The sequence below is a fragment of the Prionailurus bengalensis genome, chromosome B4, assembly GCF_016509475.1.
Source record: "Prionailurus bengalensis isolate Pbe53 chromosome B4, Fcat_Pben_1.1_paternal_pri, whole genome shotgun sequence".
NCBI classification, from domain to species: domain Eukaryota; kingdom Metazoa; phylum Chordata; class Mammalia; order Carnivora; family Felidae; genus Prionailurus; species Prionailurus bengalensis.
This window is the reverse complement of record NC_057358.1, coordinates 136,416,024-136,429,319: the sequence shown is the minus strand read 5'-3', so window position 1 is coordinate 136,429,319 and position 13,296 is coordinate 136,416,024. Positions and strand designations below refer to the sequence as shown.

Below are 13,296 nucleotides of genomic sequence, written 5' to 3'. Positions count from 1 at the left end.
TCTGCCTTCTAAAACTATGCAGACACATCGCAAATACAGCCTGCATCACCGAGGACATCAAAATCTGGCATAAGAACCATGGTTTAAGTTGGGTGATGATTAGCAAAACTTGTGCACTGTTTGAGAAGGGAGCTTCTGCACACAGGCTGGTAAACAGGAAGCAAAGATCCTTGTGTGACCCGTGGGCCATGACCTTCTGGGTTCGATGGGACAAGGTGTGGTACAGGGAGACACAGAAGTAGTTTGGCTCCTTAACATGTCTAGACCCCAATTGCCACTACTCAGAAGGGTTCCCCGAAGATTCTGGGACAGGTCCAGCCGTGTTAACCAGCATCTGAGTACAGATCTCATGTCTTCTAAAAACGATCTCATCCTGAAAAAAAAACATCCAACTATCATGAATCCGAGAGGTCAGCTTTCTTGGATGACCGAGCTCCGAAAGCAGGGAAGTACCGGCTCCTTTGAAAACTTCCGGTGTAATTAACCTTTCAGAAAAGGGGAGCAACTTTCTGAGCGGGTGGAGTTGGAAACTGATGGGGCTTTGTGGCTCCCCAGAAAGCGTGTTATAAAGGCCTGGGAACTGGGTCCACTTGGATGTTGCTTAAGAAAAGAGAGACCCACAGAGAGAGCCTCTCCCGGTCAGGCAGTTTCGGTCAGTCTTGGTAATTGCGTGAGGATTTAGCTATATTTACAGCTACGTTAGGGAAAGGAAGGGTCAAACATTTCCGACCATTTCAGGTGTGGTGTTTCTTTTTTCTTTTTTTTTTTTTATTATTTATTTTTGAGAGAGAGAGAGAGAGAGAGAGAGAGAGAGCATGCAAGGGGGCAGAGACAGGAGACAATCCCAAACAGGCTCTGTGCTGTCAGGGCAGAGCCCAATGTGGGGCTCAATCTGATCTCATGATCCATGAGATCATGGCCTGAGCTGAAATCAAGAGTCAGACGCTTAACTGACTGAGCCCCCTAGACACCCCTCAAGCATGGTGTTTCTTAAACAGACACCTCTAGGACACTAGAAGAACACAGACAAAGAACCAACAGTCTCTCAGGCAGACAGGTGGGGGTTTCAGTTCTGCCTCTGTGCTTGTCCAGCTGTGTGACCTTGGACAAGTTACACAACCTCTCTGAGCTTCATTGTCCTTCCCTATGAAATGGGAGCGCACAACACTCCCTAAGCTCGATGCCTTCCCCTCCAGCCGGGCTGTTCAGCCTCTCCCGCTCGCTGCTGTCTCCCTACCCCTGCCCCCTCACATCTAGCCACGCCAACTCCTCCTTCAGGACTGGCTCCAAGCCGAGCGAAGCCTTTCCTGAAGGTACCTGTAGCTGGAGGAACTGGCCATGCCCCACTCTGGCCTCCCCGCCTCTACCCTGAGCTCCCGATCCCCTGGCCTGGCTCACAGGGCACGTCTGCCTGTTGTTCGGCACAAGTCTGTCTGTCCTGACCATGCACTGAGTGGCTGAAGGCAGCACCCATCTGCTCGTTCACTTACTGGGGGCCCTCTGTGCACAGTGGTGATGTTAGGTCCTGAGCAACGAAGGGGGACCTGCTCCCTGCTTCCTTTGAGCTTGGATCCACGGAGGGGAGAGCTGTGCGTTATTTATGTTGGTACAAGCTGCTCCCTGCTAGGATGGGCCAGCAGTGGGGTCCTGGACCCAAGGGTCAGGGCAGTTTCCCTAAGGGCGTGACGTTGGGGTGGTGGGAGTTGCCGCTGAGAGGAGACAGGAGAGAGCAGTGCAGGTGGAGGGAACATTCCGGAAGCAGGAGCGGCGAGCATGTTGCATTAGATGAGCTGCTGTGGGCAGCGCAGATCTGCCCTCGTGGTCTGCGCTTTTTCAGGGGCAGGGGGGAGTGAGTGAGACGTGCGTGTTGGCTGGTGATAAATGCCGCAGAGGCCCCGGGAGTGGGAACCAGGGTGGTGCGGAGGGAGCCTTTGCGTAGGGCAGTCAGGGAAGGCTCCCTGAGGAGGCGGCTCGGGGCCTGGGAGCAGAGGAGGTCGGGTGTGCGGGAGAAGGGTGAGTGGACCACAGGAGCCCGAAGGGCAGGGGAGCCGTGGACAGGGGTGGGGTGCTGCGGGTGGAGGGGCTGGGCGGGGGCGATGTTGAGGTCTCCTGGGTCTCTGCCCGCAGCCACATCCGCCATGCACTCCTGCTTCCCGCTCACTCGTCTTCCGTGAAGCTCACTTGCTTCACCCTTCTCCTTAGGAGATAGTCTGGGGACGGGAGTCTGTGTCTGAGGTTTCCCCCCCGACACTGTGAAGAGAGCGCTAACCTGTCTTCCAGCGTCTCTCGGTGCTGGTATCTGCTAATTTGTGCACGCTTTCTCCAGGCGCCCGACCCCAAAGAGGAAGAAAGCACCCCGTCAGAGACACGGGAGGAGGAGGGACGGAGCCAGGAGGCTGTTCGAAGTCCCTGACACCTCCACACGCAGCTTGCCCGGCGTGGCCCTTCCACGCGGCCCCACGGCCAGGCGGTTCGCCGTGGCTCGGCCTGGTTGTGGGGGCTGGACGCCTCCCACCTCGGCCTCGGGGTCTGGTCCTCGGTGACTCTAGAAAGGCTGCCCATTGGCAGCACAGGCCCGTCCCAGCTCTGCCTGGCTGCCTCTGTTGCCCCCTCAGGTAGCAGGTCGGTGGCTTGCCTCTAATTGCCCACCTCACACGGGGCATCTTGTCCCTGTTCCTGGAAGGGGTGCCGCCCCCCCACTACATGTAGCTGACGCCGGCTCCTGTGGGCCACACACCCACGGGCCTCTGGTGTCACGGCTCCGTTTCTATTCAGCCCGATTTCCCCGTTGTGCTTGAACAAGACGGTGCATTTTTATTGTTATTATTTTTTTTTAACTTTATTTAGAGAGAGAGAGAGGGAGGAAGCGGGGGAGGGAGGGAGAGAGAGAGGCTCCCGAGCAGGCTCTGAGCTGTCAGCGCAGAGCCCGATGCGGAGCTCGAACCCACGAACCAGGAGATCGTGACCTGAGCCAAAGTCAGATGCTTAACCAACTGAGCCCCCCAGGCGCCCCAGGACATGTATCTTCAAAAACTGCTTTCCATCTCTCTACCCCTTCTGTTCGTGCAAGTTACATACCTTTTCTACTCGGTCTGCTGACGTGTTAACCGCAGTTGTTTGAAAGTCCTTGTCTGATGACCCCACAAAAGGAGCCTCCTCTGACTCTCGTCGGGTGATTGCTGTATCTCTTGGCGATGGGTCAGTTCATCTTTTGTCGACAGGTCTAGATTTCCTTTCTTTTTATTGAAAGCCAGACGTCATGTAAAGAAGAGTTGAGACAGAGATATCGATAGTATTTATGCCTGAACGTGGACATACCTCTTCTGGCTGACCGCGAACGGAAGGGCATTCCGGAATCAGTCTGGTCGGCAGTTGAGCTGCGTTCGAGTGTTACCGTTGCTGCCCCCACCCTAGGGGTGCATGGTGCACAGGCGTCGGACCCTCCAGCAGGGAGAGGGTCCCCCGTGCTCAGGGCCAGGCTTACGCAGGGTGGCGCTGTCTAGGCGTTCCTGGTCCAGCCTGGTTTAGGCCAGGGTGGCACCTTCTCCGCATTCCTGCCCCTCCACACCCCCTTCTGTGGCGGTCAGACTCTGCCCGGTCTCCGTGGTGGGTGGGTCTTGGGCGGGAGAGGAGGTATCCGACCTCTGACCTTTGCTTGGTAGAGGTACAGATCCTAGGGTCGCTGCCCCTCCTTCAGAAGCACGGGGCTTTTGCCCGCACCCTTCCGCCTGGGGCCGTGGATCTGTGGATCTACCCCTCCTAGAGACACAAGGGTTTGCTTCCTTCCCTCCCCCAGGGGTCCTGGTCTTGAGTGGGTTTGCTACGCCTCCCCCAGTGGCTTAAGGCTTTCGCTTCCCGTGAGAGGAGGGTCTGGAGAAGTGTGCGGTGTTGCGAGTCTGTCCCCTCCCGTGCTCTCTCTCTCTGGAGCAGCGGCAGAGGCGGGTGGAGGGGAGCTTGTGAGCGCGAGCGTGCCCTGTCTCTGGGCCTCTCCGTCATCCCAGCCTCACGTGCCGGCACACGCTCGGCCTGGAACGTGCTAGCTGGCTTCTTCCCGAGTGCTGCCAGGCGTGAGAGCTGGCGTGTCTGGCTCTCCCCGGAGACTTGGGGCTCCGTGGCATTCGGTCCCCTCGGCTCCCTGGAACCTCAGCTCTCTGATGGGCTCTAAAACAGCTCTGATCTCGTTTTGTTTTAAGTTTATGTATTTATTTTTTTGAAGGAGAGAGAGAGGTGGGCGGAGAGAGGGAGGGAGAGAATCCCAAGCAGGCTCCACACTGTCAGCGCAGAGCCCGACATGGGGCTCGAACCGACAAACGTGGGATCATGACCTGAGCCGAAACCAAGCGTTGGACGCTTCACCGACTGAGCCCCCCCCGGGGCGCCCCGAACGCTTCTGACGGTGTAGATACTCGGCTTTCTCTGGCTGTTAGATGCGAGTGGCGATCTCCGGCAGCTTGCCTCCCTGCAGAAGTGGGGCCCAAAGTCAGAGATCTTTAGGCGCTCGGAAGGTAGTTAACGGCTTCTCTGCATTTGAAGGGGACGTTTCAGGAAGCACACCTTCCGCCACTGGGACGTGGAAACTTACTGGCTCACGAACCATCAGAATTTTGCCCAGGTTTCACGCCCAGCTCACGGGTCAGAAGCCCCTTGTGTGGTGCCCTGTTTGCAGGCTTCTTGATGCCTCTCCTGTCCCCCAGCCCCACCTGCCTCCGTCCCCTGCAGCATCTGTAGGGCTCCATCAGCATTCTGGGGCGCGATCTGTCAGGACTGAGGAGCCACGTGTGGGTTTCCCTTTCCCACCCACCCGCTTCGGTGTCCTCCTGGCCACGTTCATTCTGCCTTCATGGTGAGGCTCCTTTGGCGAAGAGAGGGCTTCCGGGCTCCCTCCTGGACTTCATTTGCACCAGAAGGTTACAAGAGACGCTGTTGCTGTCCTTAGCGGCTTTATAAACGTCCTCACTCCCATGCTTCAGGTTTCCACGGGGTCCATAACACTGGCACCCTTCTTTGTATCTCCCCTTGATAACGTGACCTTCCTCCTCCTTCCTCCCCCACGTGGCTAACATAGGAGTGCACGAGAGCCCGTGGCACCCGCTTCCTCTTCCAGGAAGCCGCATCCTGCTCTGCTTCCTGAAAGCCTTTCGTGATGAATGCGATCACGATGTGGCTTAGCACCGTCTGTCCCCTTCATTGTTAAAGGGTCTTGCCGTTGTCTGATCGGTCTTAGGTGAGTTTTTCAGGACTTTCAGCAGCCGAGCAAACATTTCTAGAGCACCTGCCATGTGCCGGCCCCTTCGGGAGATGCAGGACATTTAAAGGTGAATCTCAGACGACCTTCAGAGAGCTGCAGGACCAGGCAGGTTGGCGTCACCTGCAGAGGTGGCTTCAGCACAGGCAGGAAGGTAGAGAAGAGCCCCAGACATCTGCTCCGGGGCGTTGGGAGAACTTTCCTGGAGGGAGACGGGCGGCGAGCCTCCTCCTGACTGGGGGTGATGACCGCCATTGGTGACGGTGAGGTCTGTCTGAGACAGACACGTGGTCACTTTCTCAAGGTCTCTCACTTCCCCTCCACCAGCTGGTTTGACCTCACCGATCAAAATTAAAGCAACGCGCTTCTGCATACGTCACAAATGACGTTGAACCGTCCGTACACGGCACCGTCCACAACCTGGTTTCGAAGTTGTTCCCGAAGACGTGACCTTTAGGGGACGGCACCAGGGTTCTCTCTGTACCATCCCTGCAACTTCCTGCAAATCTACAATTCTTCTGAAATAAAAAGTTTAAAACGTGAATCAAAAATATTGTCCCAAACTATGGGGCGCCCGGGTGGCTCAGTCGGTTGGGCCTCCGACTTGGGCTCAGGTCATGATCTCACGGCTCATGAGTTCGAGCCCCGCATCGGGCTCTGTGCTGCCAGCTCGGAGCCTGGAGCCTGCTCTGGATCCTGTGTCTCCCTCTCTCTCTGCCCCTCCCCTGCTGTTCCTCTCTCTCTCTCTATCTTTCAATAATGAATAAATGTTAAAAAAAAAAAGAATATTGTCCCAAACGAAACCTTCTTCCTTTCTCAGGGCCTAGAACATTCCTCCTCTCTTCCCCACCCCCCAGTACTTCATTTCCGGAATTTCAAACCCAACCGGTACTGTCTCTCATAATTTGCCTTTTGGAAACCCCAGCGGAGGCCAGGAGCGATGCTGGCCTCCAGTCAAGGTCAGGCCCGAGGGACGGACGGGACACACCGTTCCCCTTGCCCCTAGAGGCCGCTGCTCTCCTGGGTGGGCGCAGGAGGCGGGGACCCCACTGGTTCTGAATCAGTTACCCCTCTTCTCAGCTTCAGTCATCCAAAGTGGCTCATTTAGGTTGCTGGCATCATTCTGCTCCACCCGTGTGGTTCCGACGTGGCCTGTGACGTCAGACGGTACCAGCCCAAAGCCGTACCCTTCTCTCTGGTTTCCCAGACGCCTCCCTTTCCACCTTGTGAGAGGACAGGGCTGGCCCTTCGGGGACACGCACCTGGCCGTGAACACAGCGGCTGAGGGCCGAGGTGCCTGGCCAGCTGTTGGCAGAACTCAGGCGCCCGCGAGGAAGAGAAATGAGTCCGGCCGGGCTTCCCCGGGACCAAGGTGGGCCAGGGCCTGGATTTGCATTTTCTCCTAAAGTGTTCTCATAGACTGCCGCTCAGTCTCTGTGACTAATCACAACATTTAATGGCGTTCAACTGCTCACTAAGGGCCCAATCCAATTAAAAAATTGTCCTGTGGAAGCCGTGAATAATCCTCTTGTCTCTGCTTTTCCTCTCTCACGGATGCCTCCATCAAGTGGAGGCTGAGCGGATTTTTTTTCTTTTCCTTTTTCAATTTGTTTTCATTGCCGCAGGCCTCGGCCCCCCTGCCGACGTGAGCGCTGGCCTCCGCTGGCTTCTGTCCACTCTCGTGGGCGCTGCGGGGACTCTGCTGGGCTTTCACACTAACCCCCGGGAACGACTTCTGCTTCTTTGCCAGTTCGACAGACTGTGGAGCGAGATGCCGGTCAACGCCAAGGGGAGGCTCAAGTATCTGGACTTCCTGAGCATGTTCAGCTCCGAGAGAGGGGCCACACCGCCAGCCAGTGGCAGTTCCACCAAGGCCCAGAAAGGCTGCAGTGTTCCCGAAGTCTCAGAGAGAAGCAGATCCGCAGCTGCATCGACGCCTGCTCCCGACCTCAAAGCGGGGTTGAAAACGCAGAGCCACCCCCTGTGAGTCCTCGTCTCGCGGCGCCACTGCGCCCCGGGTCCCCAGATCCCCAAGCCCCAGTGGCCCTGAGTGGCAGGTGACCGACAAGGTGCCATAGGGTGAGCCCGGGGCGGGGGCACAGGAGAGGAGCCCAAGGTGGGTCCTTAGCACTCACCTGCCTGGAGGGGGGAGGGAGGTGTGGGGAAGGGCTGGGGGAGGCTTGGGTGGAAGGAAGGCGTGAGGGCTGGAAGGAGGGATGAGGAGGATTCGGGGTAGGAAATGGGTACGGGAGCGGGGACAGAAGACTCTCGATCAGCGAGCTGGGCGTTCATCGGGCAGGAAGGCGGACACCCCATGGTCGGCGTCCGCTTTGTGCAAGGGCCCTACACGCGCCCAACCGCAACGTGTCGTCACCCCCATTTTGCGGTTGAAGATACGAGGCTCTGAGAGGTGTCCTCACGTGCTCAGGGTCCCTCAGTTGGACACGGGGAGATCCAGTTTCCAACCCAGGCCTGTCTAACTCTGCGGCTCTGGCCCCGGGCTGAGCCGCCCGGTCTGGGGTGCGGGAAGGGGGCCGGCCTCCCTGGGGCGCTCGCCTCATCTGCAAGCCGGAGGGCAGCAGCCCCGAGAAAGGGTGGGTGAGAGGATCCCAACCGTGTGCAGAATTTATTGCACACCTACTCTGTGCTGGGTCTTTTCGAGAGCTGAGAGTGAACAAGCGTCCCTTGCCCGGGCGGAGCTTACGTTCTTGTCGGGGATGATGGGCACGTCATGTATTGAGCGAGTTGGAGACACTGAGGAGAGCAGAATGAAGGGGTGGGCTCAGGAGCACCCCAAAGATGTCGGTGTCCTAATCTCTAGGACCTGTAATATGTCACCTCACATGGCACGGGGGGATCAAGGTTGCAGGTGGAATTAAAGGTGCTAATCAGCCGACTTAACAAGGGAAGAGCCTAAGTGTCCGGGTGGGCCGGAGGCAATCACAGGGACCTGTAAACGGGGGACGCAGAGGCAGAAAGGTCCGTGTCGGAGAGACGCCATTTGAGAAAGTCTCCACTGTTGCTCCCGACTTGGAAGGTGCGGGAAGGGGCCACAGGCTAAGACGCGTGGGCGCCTCTCGATGCCAGAAAAAGTAAGGAACAGATTCTCTCTTAGAACCTCAGAAAGAACACCGTCCTGCTGACGCCTTGGTTTTAGCTCAGTAGGACCCACCTCAGGCTTCTGGCCTTCAGCACTGTAAGGGAATAACTGTGCTGTCTTAAGCCCCCGAGTCCAGAACTGTCAGGGAAGCCGCGGAAAACACGCTGGGGCAGTGCGGGGGGGGGGGGGGGGGGGGGACAGGCGGGCGGTGTGGGGCGACTCTGGCTTTCACTCCAGAGGCTGGAGCCCTTGCGGGTGTTTAAACAGAGGAGTGATGTGGGCTGCAGCATCTTTAAAAAGCCTCCTGTGGATTCTGTGTGTGGAATAGAGGCTGTGGGTGGAGTGGGGGCTGGAGGGGGGTGGGCAGAAGCGAGCAGGTGGGGAGGAGGCTCCAGTGGTCCAGGGGAGAGGCCCGGTGGCTCTGAGTGAGATGGGCAGTGGGGAGCCGGCGGCCGGCAGTCAGGTAAAGCCAACAGGATTTCCCAGTGGACTCGGTGTGGGGTGGAGAGGGAGAGAGTCCAGGAGAGCCTCTAAGGGTTTGACTTGAACACCTGGGAGAAGGGCGTTACATCAACCCAGAGGGGGAAGGCTCGGGTGGTACAGAATTTGGGAGAAAGACCAGGAATTCACTGGAGTTTGTTCCTGTATTGGACTTTTTTTTTTTTAATGTTTATTTTATTTTTGAGAGAGAGAGAAAAAGAGAGAGGACCCGAAGCGAGCTTTGCGCTGACAGCAGACGGTCCGATGTGGGGCTCGAACTCATGACCCGGGCCAAAGTCGGACGCGTAACCAACTGAGCCACCCAGGTGCCCCAAGTTCACTACTCTATTAGATAACGACAGGACGTGTTCACGGGCGATGCCTGGGCTGCATTCAATTCATTCCCCATATTTAAACAGAAAATGCAATAAGATAGCCTTATAGTTGGTCCATGTGATTTCACAATATAGGACATTCTGGAAGGGAGTACAGGATTGGACATCCATGAAAATGACAGGTGACTCCCTGTCTTTGATAAGACTCTTCCTCTGGTGAAAAATATTGTCTCTCTCTCTCTCTCTCTCTCTCTCTCTCTCTCACACACACACACACACACACACACACACACACACGTAATTAATATAGTTAAATAACATCTCCCTAAACTTGAATCTTGGCTCTATGTTTATTTCCAAAACCATGTTGGTTACTGTGTTTCGGCACAAATACGGCCCGCCGATGGAAATGGAAGTTAAATGGCAGAATTACCACCTACGCTTTGCTTTTCCCTTATTTCTGAGCTCATCCTGCCGGCGCAGTTGTGAACCTCAACCCGAGGCCTGTCTGTGATAGCTTGTATTATTTCTTCGTTTTGAATCTCACGCTGCAAGACCCCCTCCTTTTCTCTCTCTCTCTCTCGCTAGACCCCGGCCAGTGCGAGCACAGCAGACACCCTGCCCCTGCAGAACTGTGAGCCCATAGAGAGCAAGCTCCGGAGGAGAATTCAGGGCTGCTGGCGGGAGTTCCTGAAGGCATGCAAAGGGAAGGACGTGACCAAGCAGGGGGAGATCACCACGGCTGAGTTCCTAGGTACGTTCTCACAGTGGGGTCGCCCTGCCGGCACAAATGCACAGGGAACGGGCGGGAGCATCTCCCTCGCCGTGGCTACCAAGCACCTCCTTAAACGCCAGGCTGGAGGGATAAAACATAGTTACAAACAGAGAGGGAGGGAGGCAAACCGTGAGAGACTCTCAAATACAGAGAACAGACTGAGGGTGGATGGGGGGGTGGGGGAGAGGGGAAAATGGGTGATGGGCATTGAGGATGAGGCATTGTTGGGATGAGCGCTGGGTGTTGTACGTAAGCGAGGAATCAGGGGAATCGACCCCGAAAACCAAGAGCACACTGCACACACTGTATGTTAGCCAACTTGACAAGAAGTTATATTTAAAAAAAAATGGGGCGCCTGGGTGGCTCAGTCGGTTAAGCTCCCGACTTCGGCTCAGGTCATGATCTCACGGTCCGTGAGTTCGAGCCCCGCGTTGGGCTCTGTGCTGACGGCTGGGAGCCTGGAGCCTGCTTCGGATTCTGCCTCTCTCTCTCTGCCCCTCCCCCGCTCATGTTCTGTCTCTGTCTCTCTCGCTCGCTCTCTCAAAAATAAACGTTACAAAAAAAGAAAAAGAATTCCTAATGCCTCTCAACCCACTGCAGGGCACGTTCATGCCTGGGTGACCAAGTCAGCAAGCCGTGACTCTCCGCCTTAGAAATCACAGACTTGGTTGTGGTCTCTGTTAACAGACTTGGAGAGCTCCAGGGTGGGACAGGTGGAGGAGGGCGGTGGCCGGGGACCTGCAGGCCCATCCACCCCATTGCTTCTGTCCCACTGATCCAGCTGTCACCACGTGTCACTTCGATGAGCTCTTCAAATTCCATCAGTTGGACTTAAACTTGCGCTAATGGTCGTGTCTTGTTTGTGCAACATTTTACATGATCGATCTGGCCTTGTCGCCCCCCTGCTTGGTAGCCCCCTGAAGTCGGACCCCCCCTCCTCTGGCCTAATCTTTAGATCCCTTTTTAAGGAAAGTTTTTTCTTGAGAATCTCCAGTATTAATAAATCACTTTTATGACAATCATGGCTTACCAACGTGCAAACGAAGCAACGTGTGAACTCTCTCAAGCGAACAGCTCCTACAAAAAGTAGCCACTTCTAAATGAAATACAAAATATGAAACCACTGATAGTCCAACGTTGCTCCGCTGTGTTAATGTGACGTGTTTCACCGACACCAAATCAGCCACGTTGGTTTCAGCCACGTTGGTTTTAACGCATGTTTCAATTTCCACTCGTGTTTTAGTTAACCCTCTTGGTTTTGAGACTGATGAACCTTAGCTGGTCCTGCTGGCAGCATGATTGCTGTGTTTAGTTTTTAACCATGAACCCACTGAAGCCACCAGATCTTACTCTCCTCAGCTTGTCCGACTTGAGTGGTGCATCCAAAATTCAATTCTGCAAAAAAAAAACAAAAAAAAGTATGTATTAATTCTCAGAAGTTATTCTGTATTTTCCGTGCCCTGCTGTTGACCTCCTGCAAGTTGGAACATCAAAGGCATTTTCAGGCCACTCCTGTGGGCTCCCCAGCCCAGCGTCACCCTGCCCAGCGAACGCCGGTGACACTTCTTCTGCTGTTTCCCCAGTGCCAAGGCAGAGGGACCTCCGTCTGCCCATCACACACAGCAGCATCTTACGGGCTGCGCTTGGCTGGAAGGCATCACTTACACAAAGTCTGCCTTTGTAGCAAGGACCCAAGCCAGGGCCTACGGCATGAATGCGTGCGTGAACAAACGAGTGAGTGAACAGTTTGCCACCAACTGAATTGACGTTTTTGTCTTTAGCTCTCGTGGAGAAGTTCAGTCTGGACATAAGCAAAGAGGAATCTCAGCGGCTCGCCGTGAAGTATGATGTAAAGAACAGCGGGAAATTTGCTTACTGTGACTTCATTCAGAGCTGTGTCCTCCTGCTGAAAGCGAAGGAAACCTCGCTGATGCAGAGAATGAAGATCCAGAACGCAAACAAGATGGTACGTAGACTGACTCTTGGAAAGTGTGGGCGTGGGCCGCCCCTCTGTCTCAATTTGTCGTAAGTCCATAGAAATGGTGGGCGCGGGGCGCCCGGGCAGCTCAGTCGGTTAAGGGTCTGACCCTGGATTTCAGCTCAGGGCATGATCTCCCTGTTCGTGAGCTTGAGCCCCACCTGGGGCTCTGCCCTGACAGCGTGGAGCCTGCTTGTGATTCTCTCTCGCTCCCTCTCTCTGCCACCACCAACCCCCTCGAGATAAATAAGCTTAAAAAAATTTTTTTTAATGTTTATTTATTTTTGAAAGAGAGAGACAGAGCATGAGCAGGGGAGGGGCAGAAACAGACAGACACACAGAATCCGAGGCAGGTTCCGGGCTCCGAGCTGTCAGCACAGAGCCCGATGTGGGGCTCGAACCCACAAACTGTGAGATCATGACCTGAGCCGAGGTTGGATGCTTAACCGACTGAGCCACCCAGGCGCCCCCTTTTTAAAAAAAATTTTTTTAATGTTTATTCAACTTTTTAAAAAACTGAAAAAAAAAGAAGAAGAAGAAGAAGAAAGAAAGAAAGAAAGAAAGAAAGAAAGAAAGAAAGAAAGAAAGAAAAGGTGGATGAAGCGGACACAGAGGCTCGGGGGGGCCGCTGGCCAGTGAGGACCCACTTGTCAAATGTCTCCAGTCTCACTGCCACCTCCACGTGGACCCAGAAAATTGGCTAAGATGTTCTCTATACACATATATGTATATATCGCGTGTGTATGACATAAATGATACATGTATATCACAGGGTATGATATACACATGTGATATGTATGTATATCACATGATATGTGTATGTGCACATGTGATATATGTGTATACCACACTTACAGGATATGTGCGTGTGCACGTGTGATGTGTGTGTGTGTGATGCTTATGTGGGCCGTGTTTGCACACGTATAAGGCGTGTGTATATACACTTGTCACGCAATTCTTTGTTGCCCGATCTCCTCCATTACTTAAAGGCCTGTACAGCACGGGGCACTTTTCAGGTGAGCACCCGACCGCCAGGGTCTGCCTGGCGGGCCCAAAGCCAGCGAGCTGGCAGGTACTTCGGGGAGCTTGTGCCTGGGAGGCAAGAGGTGTAACTGAAGGTAAGGCCTCCGCCAGGCTTCCAGAACCTTGCAGACAGCTCAGAATTTCCTTTCTTGGAAATAGTTCAGACATGTTCTTTCTCTCCTTCTGGAGCCCCGTACGGGTCTGGAGACCCAAGACTGGGAACCCAAGACTGGATCTCAGGTCCTCAGACTCCCCGGGTGGCTGACGCCTGGTTATGGTGACTCTTCCCCCAGCACCTGGAGACATCTGTATGGCGGACAGTCAGGGACAGCACGGCTGTTCATACGAGGCACAGGGAAC

At 55.1% G+C, this 13,296-nt stretch overlaps 1 protein-coding gene across 4 annotated transcripts in view; it reads left to right on the top strand.

Moving 5' to 3' along the window:
- The window catches only part of EFCAB6 (EF-hand calcium binding domain 6), a 240,063-nt gene extending 230,198 nt beyond the window's left edge, over positions 1-9,865 (top strand). For all 4 annotated transcript variants that reach the window (XM_043562841.1, XM_043562842.1, XM_043562840.1 and 1 more), the window contains 2 exons: positions 6,996-7,228; positions 9,749-9,865. In XM_043562841.1, the coding sequence (XP_043418776.1) occupies positions 6,996-7,228; positions 9,749-9,806 (291 nt within the window). In that variant the 3' untranslated portion in view covers positions 9,807-9,865. The remainder of the gene's footprint in view (positions 1-6,995; positions 7,229-9,748) is intronic.
- The last annotated feature ends 3,431 nt before the right edge of the window (positions 9,866-13,296 follow it).